The sequence below is a fragment of the Hypanus sabinus genome, chromosome 18, assembly GCF_030144855.1.
Source record: "Hypanus sabinus isolate sHypSab1 chromosome 18, sHypSab1.hap1, whole genome shotgun sequence".
Lineage (NCBI taxonomy): Eukaryota > Metazoa > Chordata > Chondrichthyes > Myliobatiformes > Dasyatidae > Hypanus > Hypanus sabinus.
Window position 1 is genome coordinate 39,542,861 of NC_082723.1, and position 18,650 is coordinate 39,561,510.

Consider the following 18,650-nt stretch of genomic DNA (forward strand, 5'->3'; position numbering starts at 1 on the left):
TTGCTCTGCAACGATAGTGGTGCCAAGCTGTATGGGTCCTAATGCCCTTCCCTTGGACAACATTGTTGGCGTGGAGAGGGGAGACCTGCAGCTTGGGCAACTGTCCGTCTCCCATAAAAAAAACCTTGCTCAGGCTTGCACCCTGGAAACTTTCCAAGGTACAAATCCATGGTCTATTGAGTCCTACTGTATGAATGTAAGTTTTTATTGCAGGTGTGAAAGTTAAGGGTCAATATGTGATTGGCGGAGCCAAGAAGATTTCACTCAACACATCATATCCGAGCAACCTGGAGGACAACAGAATTGTGTACAGGCTGTATCTCACCCAGCAAAACCTGCCAGCCTATGAGGAGATCATCATCAATGGACCCACAGCTGAAGCCATTGAAATACAGGTGAGGGTGAGAAAATATAAAATCATTCAGAAATTGCCCCATACAAATATTTTCCAATACTTCAGTACAGGGGGGCAATGGAAACTGGCCACACAGCTTATCTGTCCGTGCTGTTACTCGGGAGCAAAGTGTACCACTGGAGGTATTGTGGGAAGAGTTCTGCATTCTCAGAGGGGCAGACGGCCAGCAGCAAAGGAGTGCTTGGGGAGTACTGCATTGGTCCTGGTGTACACCTCTGTTCCTTTCCTTATCAGGTGGTGTTGGCCAGATTTCAAAGCCAAGTTATGATGTGACTGCAGGAATGTCAGTCAAGTGTACTGGAAAGGTCACAATAAAGATAAAGATTAGCTTTATTTGTCACATGTAAGTCAAGTCACACAGTAAAGTGCATAGTTTGCATCAAACCAAATCAGCGATGATCGTGCTGGGCAGCCCGCAAGCGTGACCTTGCTTCTGGCATTGATGTAGTGTTCCCACAGCTGACTAACCCTGACTGGCGTGCCTTTGGAAAGTGGGAGGAAATCCACACGGTCACAAACTGGAAGCAGGGAGAATCGAATCCTGATTGCTAATCGCTGGCACTGATAGTAGTGTTACACTAAGCACTACACTATTGTGCTCGACGTCCCCCCCCCCCCCCCGCCCTGGATATCTGGCTTGGGGCTGTCTGAAAGGTGTGGTAGCAAACTCTTCCTAATCTCTTATTGTGGACACTGGTAAAACTATAATCATAAGGCATGGCGATAAGCTTGAGCAAGGAGGATAAAGGTTCAGGAACTACTGATGAGGATCCCTAGTTTGGTAACAAGCCCAAGGAGCTGCTGCATCAATAAAGGCAATGATGCCACTCGAAAACCAGAGCGAGGGTATAAATTATTGATTGAACCTGCTTTAGAATTAATGATTTATGGCTCCTCACACTGTGCTCTTAAGGAGAGGAAGAGTTGTGTGGGGAAAGGGAAAGAAGTTCTGAATCTCAAAGTTCAGCTGTCAGCCATATCATGTACAAATTACACAGGCTGGGAATATGTGTCAAGTGCCGGCTCAGCTTGTCAGTGTTCCGGGGCAGGGGAGCGGCAAAGTCATGTACAACGGTGAGATAACCACTTCTCACACTGCTGGATATGTGACGGTGCACCTTGGTTTTTTGAAGTTCATGGAGTATTAGGATTAAATGACTAATTCAACCCCATTGACAAGGTGATCAATGGTGCCCATTACAAGTGCGAGAGGTCCTGAGAAGAGCAGGGTATTTGTACGATGTCCTCCGGGTTTACTCCTGGGCCTTGACAGAGTGGATTTTCACAGGGCCGGGTGGGGACGCAGGGGGCAGCAAGGTGGGTGTTTAGTGGAATTTCTCACCTGGCCCACAGGTTGTTGATCAGACCTGAGTGTCAGTACTGGGGGAGTGTCTCACCGTCAGAGGGACGGTACTGAGGGAGTGTCACACCATCAGAGGGACGGTACTGAGGGAGTGTCACACTGTCAGAGGGACAGTACTGATGGAGGGTCACACTGTCAGAGGGACGGTACTGGGGGAGTGTCACACTGTCAGAGGGACGGTACTGAGGGAGTGTCACACCGTCAAGAGGGACGGTACTGAGGGAGTGTCTCACCGTCAGAGGGACGGTAATGAGGGAGTGTCTCACCGTCAGAGGGACGGTACTGAGGGAGTGTCGCACCGTCAGAGGGACGGTACTGAGGGAGTGTCGCACCGTCAGAGGGACGGTACTGAGGGAGTGTCGCACTGTCAGAGGGACGGTACTGAGGGAGTGTCGCACTGTCAGAGGGACGGTACTGAGGGAGTGTCGCAGTCAGAGGGACGGTACTGAGGGAGTGTCACACTGTCAGAGGGACGGTACTGAGGGAGTGTCGCAATGTCCGAGGAACGGTACAGGGAGTGTCTCACTGTCAGTGGGACAGTACTGAGGGAGTGTCACACCGTCAGAGGGGCGGTACTGAGGGAGTGTCACACCGTCAGAGGGGCGGTACTGAGGGAGTGTCACACTGTCAGAGGGACAGTACTGATGGAGGGTCACAATGTCAGAGGGACGGTACTGAGGGAGTGTCACACTGTCAGAGGGACGGTACTGAGGGAGTGTCGCACTGTCAGAGGGACGGTACTGAGGGAGTGTCGCACTGTCAGAGGGACGGTACTGAGGGAGTGTCACACTGTCAGAGGGACGGTACTGAGGGAGTGTCGCAATGTCCGAGGAACGGTACTGAGGGAGTGTCGCACCGTCAGAGGGACGGTACTGAGGGAGTGTCGCACCGTCAGAGGGACGGTACTGAGGGAGTGTCGCACCGTCAGAGGGACAGTACTGAGGGAGTGTCACACCGTCAGAGGGACAGTACTGAGGGAGTGTCACACTGACAGAGGAACAGTACTGAGAGAGTGTCACACTGTCAGAGGGACGGTACTGAGGGAGTGTCGCAATGTCCGAGGAACGGTACTGAGAGAGTGTCACACTGTCAGAGGGACGGTACTGAGGGAGTGTCGCAATGTCCGAGGAACGGTACAGGGAGTGTCTCACTGTCAGTGGGACAGTACTGAGGGAGTGTCGCACTGTCAGAGGGTCAGTACTGAGGGAGTGTCGCACTGTCAGAGGGACAGTACTGAGGGAGTGTCACACCGTCAGAGGGTCAGTACTGAGGGAGTGCCACACTGTCAGAGGGGCGGTACTGAGGGAGTGTCACACTGTGAGAGGGACGGTACTGAGGGAGTGTCACACTGTGAGAGGGACCGTACTGAGGGAGTGTCGCACTGTCAGAGGGACGGTACTGAGGGAGTGTCGCACCGTCAGAGGGACTGTACTGAGGGAGTGTCACACCGTCAGAGGGACAGTACTGAGGGAGTGTCACACTGGCAGAGGAACAGTACTGAGAGAGTGTCACACTGGCAGAGGGACAGTACTGAGGGAGTGTCACACTGTGAGAGGGACGGTACTGAGGGAGTGTCGCACTGTGAGAGGGGCAGTACTGAGGGAGTGTCGCACTGTCAGAGGGTCTGTACTGAGGGGGTGTCGCACTGTGAGAGGGACAGTACTGAGGGAGTGTCGCACTGTCAGAGGGATGGTACTGAGGGAGTGTCGCACTGTCTGAGAGAGTGTCGCAATGTCCGAGGAACGGTACAGGGAGTGTCTCACTGTCTGTGGGACAGTACTGAGGGAGTGTCACACCGTCAGAGGGGTGGTACTGAGGGAGTGTCGCACTGTCAGAGGGACGGTACTGAGGGAGTGTCACACTGTGAGAGGGACGGTACTGAGGGAGTGTCACACCGTCAGAGGGACGGTACTGAGGGAGTGTCACACCGTCAGAGGGACGGTACTGAGGGAGTGTCGCACCGTCAGAGGGACGGTACTGAGGGAGTGTCACACTGTCAGAGGGACGGTACTGAGGGAGTGTCGCACTGTCAGAGGGACGGTACTGAGGGAGTGTCACACTGTCAGAGGGACGGTACTGAGGAAGTGTCACACTGTCAGAGGGACGGTACTGAGGGAGTGTCGCAATGTCCGAGGAACGGTACAGGGAGTGTCTCACTGTCAGTGGGACAGTACTGAGGGAGTGTCACACCGTCAGAGGGGCGGTACTGAGGGAGTGTCTCACTGTCATTGGGACAGTACTGATGGAGGGTCTCACTGTCAGAGGGACGGTACTGGGGGAGTGTCGCAATGTCCGAGGAACGGTACAGGGAGTGTCTCACTGTCAGTGGGACAGTACTGAGGGAGTGTCACACCGTCAGAGGGGCGGTACTGAGGGAGTGTCACACCGTCAGAGGGGCGGTACTGAGGGAGTGTCACACTGTCAGAGGGACAGTCCTGATGGAGGGTCACACTGTCAGAGGGACGGTACTGGGGGAGTGTCACACTGTCAGAGGGACAGTACTGAGGGAGTGTCACACCGTCAAGAGGGACGGTACTGAGGGAGTGTCTCACCGTCAGAGGAACGGTAATGAGGGAGTGTCTCACCGTCAGAGGGACGGTACTGAGGGAGTGTCACACTGTCAGAGGGACGGTACTGAGGGAGTGTCACACTGTCAGAGGGACGGTACTGAGGGAGTGTCACACTGTCAGAGGGACGGTACTGAGGGAGTGTCGCAATGTCCGAGGAACGGTACAGGGAGTGTCTCACTGTCAGTGGGACAGTACTGATGGAGGGTCACACTGTCAGAGGGGCGGTACTGAGGGAGTGTCGCACCGTCAAGAGGGACGGTACTGAGGGAGTGTCGCACTGTGAGAGGGGCGGTACTGAGGGAGTGTCGCACTGTCAGAGGGACGATACTGAGGGGGTGTCGCACTGTGAGAGGGACAGTACTGAGGGAGTGTCGCACTGTGAGAGGGACAGCACTGAGGGAGTGTCGCACTGTCAGAGGGACGGTACTGAGTGAGTGTCGCACTGTCAGAGGGTCAGTACTGAGGGAGTGTCGCACTGTGAGAGGGACAGTACTGAGGGAGTGTCACACCGTCAGAGGGACAGTACTGCGAGAGTGTCTCACCGTCAGAGGGACGGTAATGAGGGAGTGTCTCACCGTCAGAGGGACGGTACTGAGGGAGTGTCACACTGTCAGAGGGACGGTACTGAGGGAGTGTCGCACCGTCAGAGGGACGGTACTGAGGGAGCGTCACACTGTCAGAGGGACGGTACTGAGGGAGCGTCACACTGTGAGGGGGGCAGTACTGAGGGAGTGTCGCACTGTCTGAGAGAGTGTCGCAATGTCCGAGGAACGGTACAGGGAGTGTCTCACTGTCTGTGGGACAGTACTGAGGGAGTGTCACACCGTCAGAGGGGTGGTACTGAGGGAGTGTCGCACTGTCAGAGGGACGGTACTGAGGGAGTGTCACACTGTGAGAGGGACGGTACTGAGGGAGTGTCACACTGTCAGAGGGACGGTACTGAGGGAGTGTCACACCGTCAGAGGGACGGTACTGAGGGAGTGTCGCACCGTCAGAGGGACGGTACTGAGGGAGTGTCACACTGTCAGAAGGACGGTACTGAGGGAGTGTCGCACTGTCAGAGGGACGGTACTGAGGGAGTGTCACACTGTCAGAGGGACGGTACTGAGGGAGTGTCACACTGTCAGAGGGACGGTACTGAGGGAGTGTCGCAATGTCCGAGGAACGGTACAGGGAGTGTCTCACTGTCAGTGGGACAGTACTGAGGGAGTGTCACACCGTCAGAGGGGCGGTACTGAGGGAGTGTCTCACTGTCATTGGGACAGTACTGATGGAGGGTCTCACTGTCAGAGGGACGGTACTGGGGGAGTGTCGCAATGTCCGAGGAACGGTACAGGGAGTGTCTCACTGTCAGTGGGACAGTACTGAGGGAGTGTCACACCGTCAGAGGGGCGGTACTGAGGGAGTGTCACACCGTCAGAGGGGCGGTACTGAGGGAGTGTCACACTGTCAGAGGGACAGTCCTGATGGAGGGTCACACTGTCAGAGGGACGGTACTGGGGGAGTGTCACACTGTCAGAGGGACAGTACTGAAGGAGTGTCACACCGTCAAGAGGGACGGTACTGAGGGAGTGTCTCACCGTCAGAGGAACGGTAATGAGGGAGTGTCTCACCGTCAGAGGGACGGTACTGAGGGAGTGTCACACTGTCAGAGGGACGGTACTGAGGGAGTGTCACACTGTCAGAGGGACGGTACTGAGGGAGTGTCACACTGTCAGAGGGACGGTACTGAGGGAGTGTCGCAATGTCCGAGGAACGGTACAGGGAGTGTCTCACTGTCAGTGGGACAGTACTGATGGAGGGTCACACTGTCAGAGGGGCGGTACTGAGGGAGTGTCGCACCGTCAAGAGGGACGGTACTGAGGGAGTGTCGCACTGTGAGAGGGGCGGTACTGAGGGAGTGTCGCACTGTCAGAGGGACGATACTGAGGGGGTGTCGCACTGTGAGAGGGACAGTACTGAGGGAGTGTCGCACTGTGAGAGGGACAGCACTGAGGGAGTGTCGCACTGTCAGAGGGACGGTACTGAGTGAGTGTCGCACTGTCAGAGGGTCAGTACTGAGGGAGTGTCGCACTGTCAGAGGGACGGTACTGAGGGAGTATCGCACTGTGAGAGGGACGGTACTGAGGGAGTGTCGCACTGTCAGAGGGACGGTACTGAGGGAGTGTCTCACTGTCAGAGGGACGGTACTGAGGGAGTGTCACACTGTGAGAGGGTCAGTACTGAGGGAGTGTCACACCGTCAGAGGAACAGTACTGAGAGAGTGTCACACCGTCAGAGGGACAGTACTAAGGGAGTGTCTCACTGTCAGAGGGGCAGTACTGAGGGAGTGTCACACCGTCAGAGGGACAGTACTGAGGGAGTGTCTCACCGTCAGAGGGACGGTAATGAGGGAGTGTCTCACCGTCAGAGGGACGGTACTGAGGGAGTGTCACACTGTCAGAGGGATGGTACTGAGGGAGTGTCGCACTGTCAGAGGGATGGTACTGAGGGAGTGTCGCACTGTCAGAGGGACGGTACTGAGGGAGTGTCACACCGTCAGAGGGTCAGTAGTGAGGGAGTGTCGCACTGTCAGAGGGACGGTACTGAGGGAGTGTCACACTGTGAGAGGGACGGTACTGAGGGAGTGTCACACTGTCAGAGGGACGGTACTGAGGGAGTGTCACACCGTCAGAGGGACGGTACTGAGGGAGTGTCGCACCGTCAGAGGGACGGTACTGAGGGAGTGTCACACTGTCAGAAGGACGGTACTGAGGGAGTGTCGCACTGTCAGAGGGACGGTACTGAGGGAGTGTCACACTGTCAGAGGGACGGTACTGAGGGAGTGTCACACTGTCAGAGGGACGGTACTGAGGGAGTGTCGCAATGTCCGAGGAACGGTACAGGGAGTGTCTCACTGTCAGTGGGACAGTACTGAGGGAGTGTCACACCGTCAGAGGGGCGGTACTGAGGGAGTGTCTCACTGTCATTGGGACAGTACTGATGGAGGGTCTCACTGTCAGAGGGACGGTACTGGGGGAGTGTCGCAATGTCCGAGGAACGGTACAGGGAGTGTCTCACTGTCAGTGGGACAGTACTGAGGGAGTGTCACACCGTCAGAGGGGCGGTACTGAGGGAGTGTCACACCGTCAGAGGGGCGGTACTGAGGGAGTGTCACACTGTCAGAGGGACAGTCCTGATGGAGGGTCACACTGTCAGAGGGACGGTACTGGGGGAGTGTCACACTGTCAGAGGGACAGTACTGAAGGAGTGTCACACCGTCAAGAGGGACGGTACTGAGGGAGTGTCTCACCGTCAGAGGAACGGTAATGAGGGAGTGTCTCACCGTCAGAGGGACGGTACTGAGGGAGTGTCACACTGTCAGAGGGACGGTACTGAGGGAGTGTCACACTGTCAGAGGGACGGTACTGAGGGAGTGTCACACTGTCAGAGGGACGGTACTGAGGGAGTGTCGCAATGTCCGAGGAACGGTACAGGGAGTGTCTCACTGTCAGTGGGACAGTACTGATGGAGGGTCACACTGTCAGAGGGGCGGTACTGAGGGAGTGTCGCACCGTCAAGAGGGACGGTACTGAGGGAGTGTCGCACTGTGAGAGGGGCGGTACTGAGGGAGTGTCGCACTGTCAGAGGGACGATACTGAGGGGGTGTCGCACTGTGAGAGGGACAGTACTGAGGGAGTGTCGCACTGTGAGAGGGACAGCACTGAGGGAGTGTCGCACTGTCAGAGGGACGGTACTGAGTGAGTGTCGCACTGTCAGAGGGTCAGTACTGAGGGAGTGTCGCACTGTCAGAGGGACGGTACTGAGGGAGTATCGCACTGTGAGAGGGACGGTACTGAGGGAGTGTCGCACTGTCAGAGGGACGGTACTGAGGGAGTGTCTCACTGTCAGAGGGACGGTACTGAGGGAGTGTCACACTGTGAGAGGGTCAGTACTGAGGGAGTGTCACACCGTCAGAGGAACAGTACTGAGAGAGTGTCACACCGTCAGAGGGACAGTACTAAGGGAGTGTCTCACTGTCAGAGGGGCAGTACTGAGGGAGTGTCACACCGTCAGAGGGACAGTACTGAGGGAGTGTCTCACCGTCAGAGGGACGGTAATGAGGGAGTGTCTCACCGTCAGAGGGACGGTACTGAGGGAGTGTCACACTGTCAGAGGGATGGTACTGAGGGAGTGTCGCACTGTCAGAGGGATGGTACTGAGGGAGTGTCGCACTGTCAGAGGGACGGTACTGAGGGAGTGTCACACCGTCAGAGGGTCAGTAGTGAGGGAGTGTCGCACTGTCAGAGGGACGGTACTGAGGGAGTGTCACACTGTCAGAGGGACAGTACTGAGGGAGTGTCGCACTGTCAGAGGGACGGTACTGAGGGAGTGTCACACTGTGAGAGGGACAGTACTGAGTGTCGCACTGTCAGAGGGACGGTACTGAGGGAGTGTCGCACTGTGAGAGGGGCAGTACTGAGGGAGTGTCGCACTGTCAGAGGGACGGTACTGAGGGGGTGTCGCACTGTGAGAGGGACAGTACTGAGGGAGTGTCGCACTGTGAGAGGGACAGTACTGAGGGAGTGTCGCACTGTCAGAGGGACGGTACTGAGGGAGTGTCACACTGTCAGAGGGACGGTACTGAGGGAGTGTCACACTGTCAGAGGGACGGTACTGAGGGAGTGTCACACTGTCAGAGGGACGGTACTGAGGGAGTGTCGCAATGTCCGAGGAACGGTACAGGGAGTGTCTCACTGTCAGTGGGACAGTACTGATGGAGGGTCACACTGTCAGAGGGGCGGTACTGAGGGAGTGTCGCACCGTCAAGAGGGACGGTACTGAGGGAGTGTCGCACTGTGAGAGGGGCGGTACTGAGGGAGTGTCGCACTGTCAGAGGGACGATACTGAGGGGGTGTCGCACTGTGAGAGGGACAGTACTGAGGGAGTGTCGCACTGTGAGAGGGACAGCACTGAGGGAGTGTCGCACTGTCAGAGGGACGGTACTGAGTGAGTGTCGCACTGTCAGAGGGTCAGTACTGAGGGAGTGTCGCACTGTCAGAGGGACGGTACTGAGGGAGTATCGCACTGTGAGAGGGACGGTACTGAGGGAGTGTCGCACTGTCAGAGGGACGGTACTGAGGGAGTGTCTCACTGTCAGAGGGACGGTACTGAGGGAGTGTCACACTGTGAGAGGGTCAGTACTGAGGGAGTGTCACACCGTCAGAGGAACAGTACTGAGAGAGTGTCTCACTGTCAGAGGGGCAGTACTGAGGGAGTGTCACACCGTCAGAGGGACAGTACTGAGGGAGTGTCTCACTGTCAGAGGGACGGTAATGAGGGAGTGTCTCACCGTCAGAGGGACGGTACTGAGGGAGTGTCACACTGTCAGAGGGACAGTACTGAGGGAGTGTCGCACTGTCAGAGGAACGGTACTGAGGGAGTGTCACACTGTGAGAGGGACAGTACTGAGGGAGTGTCGCACTGTCAGAGGGACGGTACTGAGGGAGTGTCGCACTGTGAGAGGGGCAGTACTGAGGGAGTGTCGCACTGTCAGAGGGACGGTACTGAGGGAGTGTCGCACTGTGAGAGGGACGGTACTGAGGGAGTGTCGCACTGTGAGAGGGACAGTACTGAGGGAGTGTCGCACTGTGAGAGGGACAGTACTGAGGGAGTGTCGCACTGTCAGAGGGACGGTACTGAGGGAGTGTCTCACTGTCAGAGGGACGGTACTGAGGGAGTGTCACACTGTGAGAGGGACAGTACTGAGGGATTGTCGCACTGTCAGAGGGACGGTACTGAGGGATTGTCTCACTGTCAGAGGGACAGTACTGAGGGAGTGTCACACTGTGAGAGGGACAGTACTGAGGGAGTGTCACACCGTCAGAGGGACAGTACTGAGGGAGTGTCACACCGTCAGAGGAACAGTACTGAGAGAGTGTCACACCGTCAGAGGGACAGTACTAAGGGAGTGTCTCAATGTCAGAGGGACAGTACTGAGGGAGTGTCACACCGTCAGAGGGACAGTACTGAGGGAGTGTCTCACCGTCAGAGGGACGGTAATGAGGGAGTGTCTCACCGTCAGAGGGACGGTACTGAGGGAGTGTCACACTGTCAGAGGGACAGTACTGAGGGAGTGTCGCACCGTCAGAGGGACGGTACTGAGGGAGTGTCGCAATGTCCGTGGAACGGTACAGGGAGTGTCTCACTGTCAGTGGGACAGTACTGAGGGAGTGTCACACCGTCAGAGGGGCGGTACTGAGGGAGTGTCTCACTGTCAGTGGGACGGTACTGAGGGAGTGTCACACCGTCAGAGGGGCGGTACTGAGGGAGTGTCGCACTGTCAGAGGGACAGTACTGAGGGAGTGTCTCACTGTCAGAGGGACAGTACTGAGTGAGTGTCGCACTGTCAGAGGGTCAGTACTGAGGGAGTGTCGCACTGTCAGAGGGACAGTACTGAGGGAGTGTCACACCGTCAGAGGGTCAGTACTGAGGGAGTGTCGCACTGTCAGAGGGACGGTACTGAGGGAGTGTCACACTGTGAGAGGGACAGTACTGAGGGAGTGTCGCACTGTCAGAGGGACGGTACTGAGGGAGTGTCGCACTGTCAGAGGGACGGTACTGAGGGAGTGTCGCACTGTCAGAGGGGCAGTACTGAGGGAGTGTCGCACTGTCAGAGGGACGGTACTGAGGGGGTGTCGCACTGTGAGAGGGACAGTACTGAGGGAGTGTCGCACTGTGAGAGGGACAGTACTGAGGGAGTGTCGCACTGTCAGAGGGATGATACTGAGGGAGTGTCTCACTGTCAGAGGGACGGTACTGAGGGAGTGTCACACTGTGAGAGGGACAGTACTGAGGGAGTGTCGCACTGTCAGAGGGACGGTACTGAGGGAGTGTCTCACTGTCAGAGGGACAGTACTGAGGGAGTGTCACACTGTGAGAGGGACAGTACTGAGGGAGTGTCACACCGTCAGAGGGACAGTACTGAGGGAGTGTCACACTGTCAGAGGAACAGTACTGAGAGAGTGTCACACCGTCAGAGGGACAGTACTGAGGGAGTGTCTCACCGTCAGAGGGACGGTAATGAGGGAGTGTCTCACCGTCAGAGGGACGGTACTGAGGGAGTGTCACACTGTCAGAGGGACAGTACTGAGGGAGTGTCGCACCGTCAGAGGGACGGTACTGAGGGAGTGTCACACTGTCAGAGGGACGGTACTGAGGGAGTGTCGCAATGTCCGTGGAACGGTACAGGGAGTGTCTCACTGTCAGTGGGACAGTACTGAGGGAGTGTCACACCGTCAGAGGGGCGGTACTGAGGGAGTGTCTCACTGTCAGTGGGACAGTACTGAGGGAGTGTCACACCGTCAGAGGGGCGGTACTGAGGGAGTGTCGCACTGTCAGAGGGACAGTACTGAGGGAGTGTCTCACTGTCAGAGGGACAGTACTGAGTGAGTGTCGCACTGTCAGAGGGTCAGTACTGAGGGAGTGTCGCACTGTCAGAGGGACGGTACTGAGGGAGTGTCACACCGTCAGAGGGTCAGTACTGAGGGAGTGTCGCACTGTCAGAGGGACGGTACTGAGGGAGTGTCACACTGTGAGAGGGACAGTACTGAGGGAGTGTCGCACTGTCAGAGGGACGGTACTGAGGGAGTGTCGCACTGTGAGAGGGGCAGTACTGAGGGAGTGTCACACTGTGAGAGGGACGGTACTGAGGGAGTGTCGCACTGTCAGAGGGACGGTACTGAGGGAGTGTCACACTGTGAGAGGGACAGTACTGAGGGATTGTCACACCGTCAGAGGGACAGTACTGAGGGAGTGTCGCACTGTCAGAGGGTCAGTACTGAGGGAGTGTCGCACTGTCAGAGGGACGGTACTGAGGGAGTGTCACACCGTCAGAGGGTCAGTAGTGAGGGAGTGTCGCACTGTCAGAGGGACGGTACTGAGGGAGTGTCACACTGTCAGAGGGACAGTACTGAGGGAGTGTCGCACTGTCAGAGGAACGGTACTGAGGGAGTGTCACACTGTGAGAGGGACAGTACTGAGGGAGTGTCGCACTGTCAGAGGGACGGTACTGAGGGAGTGTCGCACTGTGAGAGGGGCAGTACTGAGGGAGTGTCGCACTGTCAGAGGGACGGTACTGAGGGAGTGTCGCACTGTGAGAGGGACGGTACTGAGGGAGTGTCGCACTGTGAGAGGGACAGTACTGAGGGAGTGTCGCACTGTGAGAGGGACAGTACTGAGGGAGTGTCGCACTGTCAGAGGGACGGTACTGAGGGAGTGTCTCACTGTCAGAGGGACGGTACTGAGGGAGTGTCACACTGTGAGAGGGACAGTACTGAGGGATTGTCGCACTGTCAGAGGGACGGTACTGAGGGATTGTCTCACTGTCAGAGGGACAGTACTGAGGGAGTGTCACACTGTGAGAGGGACAGTACTGAGGGAGTGTCACACCGTCAGAGGGACAGTACTGAGGGAGTGTCACACCGTCAGAGGAACAGTACTGAGAGAGTGTCACACCGTCAGAGGGACAGTACTAAGGGAGTGTCTCAATGTCAGAGGGACAGTACTGAGGGAGTGTCACACCGTCAGAGGGACAGTACTGAGGGAGTGTCTCACCGTCAGAGGGACGGTAATGAGGGAGTGTCTCACCGTCAGAGGGACGGTACTGAGGGAGTGTCACACTGTCAGAGGGACAGTACTGAGGGAGTGTCGCACCGTCAGAGGGACGGTACTGAGGGAGTGTCGCAATGTCCGTGGAACGGTACAGGGAGTGTCTCACTGTCAGTGGGACAGTACTGAGGGAGTGTCACACCGTCAGAGGGGCGGTACTGAGGGAGTGTCTCACTGTCAGTGGGACGGTACTGAGGGAGTGTCACACCGTCAGAGGGGCGGTACTGAGGGAGTGTCGCACTGTCAGAGGGACAGTACTGAGGGAGTGTCTCACTGTCAGAGGGACAGTACTGAGTGAGTGTCGCACTGTCAGAGGGTCAGTACTGAGGGAGTGTCGCACTGTCAGAGGGACAGTACTGAGGGAGTGTCACACCGTCAGAGGGTCAGTACTGAGGGAGTGTCGCACTGTCAGAGGGACGGTACTGAGGGAGTGTCACACTGTGAGAGGGACAGTACTGAGGGAGTGTCGCACTGTCAGAGGGACGGTACTGAGGGAGTGTCGCACTGTCAGAGGGACGGTACTGAGGGAGTGTCGCACTGTCAGAGGGGCAGTACTGAGGGAGTGTCGCACTGTCAGAGGGACGGTACTGAGGGGGTGTCGCACTGTGAGAGGGACAGTACTGAGGGAGTGTCGCACTGTGAGAGGGACAGTACTGAGGGAGTGTCGCACTGTCAGAGGGATGATACTGAGGGAGTGTCTCACTGTCAGAGGGACGGTACTGAGGGAGTGTCACACTGTGAGAGGGACAGTACTGAGGGAGTGTCGCACTGTCAGAGGGACGGTACTGAGGGAGTGTCTCACTGTCAGAGGGACAGTACTGAGGGAGTGTCACACTGTGAGAGGGACAGTACTGAGGGAGTGTCACACCGTCAGAGGGACAGTACTGAGGGAGTGTCACACTGTCAGAGGAACAGTACTGAGAGAGTGTCACACCGTCAGAGGGACAGTACTGAGGGAGTGTCTCACCGTCAGAGGGACGGTAATGAGGGAGTGTCTCACCGTCAGAGGGACGGTACTGAGGGAGTGTCACACTGTCAGAGGGACAGTACTGAGGGAGTGTCGCACCGTCAGAGGGACGGTACTGAGGGAGTGTCACACTGTCAGAGGGACGGTACTGAGGGAGTGTCGCAATGTCCGTGGAACGGTACAGGGAGTGTCTCACTGTCAGTGGGACAGTACTGAGGGAGTGTCACACCGTCAGAGGGGCGGTACTGAGGGAGTGTCTCACTGTCAGTGGGACAGTACTGAGGGAGTGTCACACCGTCAGAGGGGCGGTACTGAGGGAGTGTCGCACTGTCAGAGGGACAGTACTGAGGGAGTGTCTCACTGTCAGAGGGACAGTACTGAGTGAGTGTCGCACTGTCAGAGGGTCAGTACTGAGGGAGTGTCGCACTGTCAGAGGGACGGTACTGAGGGAGTGTCACACCGTCAGAGGGTCAGTACTGAGGGAGTGTCGCACTGTCAGAGGGACGGTACTGAGGGAGTGTCACACTGTGAGAGGGACAGTACTGAGGGAGTGTCGCACTGTCAGAGGGACGGTACTGAGGGAGTGTCGCACTGTGAGAGGGGCAGTACTGAGGGAGTGTCACACTGTGAGAGGGACGGTACTGAGGGAGTGTCGCACTGTCAGAGGGACGGTACTGAGGGAGTGTCACACTGTGAGAGGGACAGTACTGAGGGATTGTCACACCGTCAGAGGGACAGTACTGAGGGAGTGTCACACTGTCAGAGGAACAGTACTGAGAGAGTGTCACACCGTCAGATGGACAGTACTAAGGGAGTGTCTCACTGTCAGAGGGACAGTACTGAGGGAGTGTCACACTGTCAGAGGGACAGTACTGAGGGAGTGTCACACTGTCAGAGGGACAGTACTGAGGGAGTGTCACACCGTCAGAGGGACAGTACTAAGGGAGTGTCTCACTGTCAGAGGGACAGTACTGAGGGAGTGTTGCACTGTCGAAGGGGCAGTACTGAGGGAGTATCGCACCATCAATGGGACAGTATTGAGGGAGTGCCACACTGCCAATGACTATTGAGAAAGGCTGTCATACTGGAGATTTTCATATAGTATGATTTAATTACACGAATGTGCTATTTAATAGAGTATTTGGCCACTTCAAATATTCATAAAGTTGCTTACACTTTTTGTTTTCTCAGGTGTATCGGAAATATGGGAAGGAATATGGAGATATTGTGAATCCGAACATCACGTATAGCCTCTATGTTGCAAAGCGAGATCATTCATACGTCTGGCTCCCAGTTACTGAGGCGTGTTCAACAAGCTGCGGGCCAGGTGAGAAATCCCATCAAAACTCTTACTTAATACTCATGTCCATCATACTAAGCAGAGGTGACATGAATTTTTATTGCTTAAACCAATAGATTTAGGATTCATATAAATAGAGAACTTTACAAGCACATGGAGGCTAACTGATTCATTGAATACATACCAGCCTACTCTCAATTTTCATCTCTTGGGTCTGTGGCATTTTTAGTTACAGTACATCAAACATACTTCTAAGTATATTTAATTGTGGAGAACATTTCTATCTCCATTATCATTTAGTGAGATTATGACTTTTACTAACCTCTAATCGTCCTTCCAGTAACTTAAATGTCATGCAGTTATCGATGCAGTTATACAGAAGGAAAGACAGCAACTATACTTCATTAGGAGTTTGAAGAGATTTGATATGTCATCAAATACACTCAAAAACTTCTATAGATGTACCATGGAGAGCATTCTGACAGGCTGCATCACTGTCTGGTATGGTGGTGGGGGGGGGGGGGGGGGTGCTACTGCACAGGACCAAAAGAAGCTGCAGAAGGTTGTAAATCTAGTCAGATCCATCTTGGGCACCAGCCTACAAAGTACCCAGGACATCTTCAGGGAGCGGTGCCTCAGAAGGACAGCGTCCATTATTAAAGACCTCCAGCACCCAGGGCATCCCCTTTTCACTGTTACCATCGGGAAGGAGGTACAGATGCCTGAAGGCACACACTCAGCGACTCAGGAACAGCTTCTTCCCTTCTGCCATCTGATTCCTAAATGGACATTGAACCCTCGGACACTACCTCACTTTTTAAATATATATATCTGCTTTTGCACGATATTTAATCTATTTAATATACGTATACTGTAATTGATTGATTGTTTTAGTTATTTTTCTTCTAGATTATGTATTGCATTATGCTGCATCTGCTAAATTAACAAATTTCACGACATATGCCGATGATAATAAACCTGATTCTGATTCTGATTAGATCTTGGTGAATTCAACAAAAAAGAAATGCATTCTGCACTTATCTCTCATCTTTACACACCTAACCATGATCTACTACCTGCTGTTTTTTCACAATCTCAGTCCATCATGCCGTTATTTACCTTCACTTCTTAACCAGCAGGACCCGTACATTTTCCTTCTGCCCTTGAATCCTCCACCCTTCATGAGATGTGGCATCTGTTGGTAGCTTCACTTGTTGCTCACCATCTACCTGCTTACAGTCACATTTTCTCATTTCTGTAGAGGTGCTGAGTGAGTTCACAAATACGCACACTGCACAGTTTGTCGTCTTTTGCACATTGGTTGTTTGTCTGTATCTGTGTGTAAATTTTTTTATTGACTCTGTTTCATTTGTTTGTTCTACTGTGAAAGCCTGCAAGAAGCTGAATCTCAGGCAGGTATATGGTGATATCGAAGCACTTTGATAATAAGGAACACTCACAAAATGCTGGAATGCAGCAGGCCAGGCAGCATCTATAAGGAGAAGCGCTGTCGACGTTTCGGGCTGAGACCCTTTGTCAGGACTTCTCCATATAGATGCTGCCTGGCCTGCTGTGTTCCACCAGCATTTTGTGTGTGTTGCTTGAATTTCCAGCATCTGCAGATTTCCTCGTGTTGACTTCGATAATAAATTTATTTTGAACTTAGTACTATGCCTTCACAATATCACTGTATACATACACCCTGTGCCAATGTCATTCTTCCATAGTGACCAGACATCTGAAGGTCTGAATGACCGTGGATTTGATGATATGTTTTGCACCATTGCAGGAACTGCAAGGGTTCATTATGTGTGTAGAGACCAGAAACTGGGGCAAGAAGTGGAACTGCAGCACTGCTCCAAGGCAACAAGGCCACCTGACAGGCTGCAATCCTGTTACACTGCACAATGCCCTTCCTGGTAAGTTAGTGAAACCTTCAACAGCAGAATTCCATGTTCTTCCTATTTTCTCTGCCCTTACTTGACTGTGCTGACTCCTATTGGGATGTACGGACAATGTTCTATGGGTCCCACACACACTGACCCTCACTGGGGGATGGGTCCCACACACACTGACCCTCACTGGGGATGGGTCCCACACACACCGACCCTCACTGGGGGACAGGTCCCACACACTGACCCTCACTGGAGGGAAGGGTCCCACACACACCGACCCTCACTGGGGGACAGGTCCCACACACTGACCCTCACTGGAGGGAAGGGTCCCACACACACCGACCCTCACTGGGGGAAGGGTCCCACACACACTGACCCTCACTGGAGGGAAGGGTCCCACACACACCGACCCTCACTGGGGGACAGGTCCCACACACACTGACCCTCACTGGGGGATGGGTCCCACACACACTGACCCTCACTGGGAGACGGGTCCCACACACACTGACCCTCACTGGGGGAAGGGTCCCACACACTGACCCTCACTGGAGGGAAGGGTCCCACACACACCGACCCTCACTGGGGGACAGGTCCCACACACTGACCCTCACTGGGGGAAGGGTCCCACACACACCGACCTTCACTGGGGGAAGGGTCCCACACACTGACCCTCACTGGGGGATGAACTTCAGAAGGGATGAATTCCACAGACACCAATTCTAGTTGAGGTATTGTTTCCACAGATACTGAGCTCACTTGAGTTTGGATTCCACCTTGTTGGCCCTGCCAGCAGTTCCTGGCCCAAATGGGCAATCTTCATTCACTGTGACCCCAGATCCACAGTGGGGTGTGATACCTGGCTTAATCCTGTCCTCAACTGATGACTTTACCCATCAGAAGCATCAGTAACATCATCTAACCCTCTCCTAAAATGTCTTATCCAAATGCCTGAAGTGAGCCAGGCAAGATTCGTGTGTTCACCAGAATTCTGGAACGTGTCTGGTCCCAATGCCATGTGCATTTATTAAATTAGATGTCAGGATGCTTCTGAACTCTTTTGGAAGTATTCAGTGACCAGAGCTCAGGACAAGATGTGGAACCAAAAGACTTGAGGACATTGTTCTTCTCAATGAAAAGAACAGCAAGCATTTCCACTCAAAGAATGATACTATTTTGAGGGACCCGCTGAACACATTGTGTCTCCACCAGCTCTTTCAACTAATTAGCCCTATTTGCTTGCTCGTTCTCTTTAACTCCTGATTCCCAAAACTCCTCAAGCAGTAAATTCAAGATCAGAGCAGTGCAATGCAATGCATGGTATTGTAATTACCAGCTTCTCTCTGTTTCATTCAGTAACACATATACACTTTGTTTACCATCCCTTCAGCACAATCTTCTATGGATTTTCTTTTTAATCTTCCCTGCTCACACGGAACCCCAGCCTTCCTAGAGAATCCCAGGGAACATATTTATTGTTATGGCTACTGCAGG

The 18,650-nt window shown here is 54.5% G+C and overlaps 1 protein-coding gene across 1 annotated transcript in view; it reads left to right on the forward strand.

Moving 5' to 3' along the window:
* adamts13 (ADAM metallopeptidase with thrombospondin type 1 motif, 13) overlaps positions 1–18,650 on the forward strand; it is an 86,025-nt gene that overhangs the window by 46,365 nt on the left and 21,010 nt on the right. Inside the window, exons 19-21 of the mRNA XM_059993511.1 lie at positions 214–395; positions 15,156–15,291; positions 17,054–17,183. Coding sequence (XP_059849494.1) covers positions 214–395; positions 15,156–15,291; positions 17,054–17,183 — 448 coding nt within the window. The remainder of the gene's footprint in view (positions 1–213; positions 396–15,155; positions 15,292–17,053; positions 17,184–18,650) is intronic.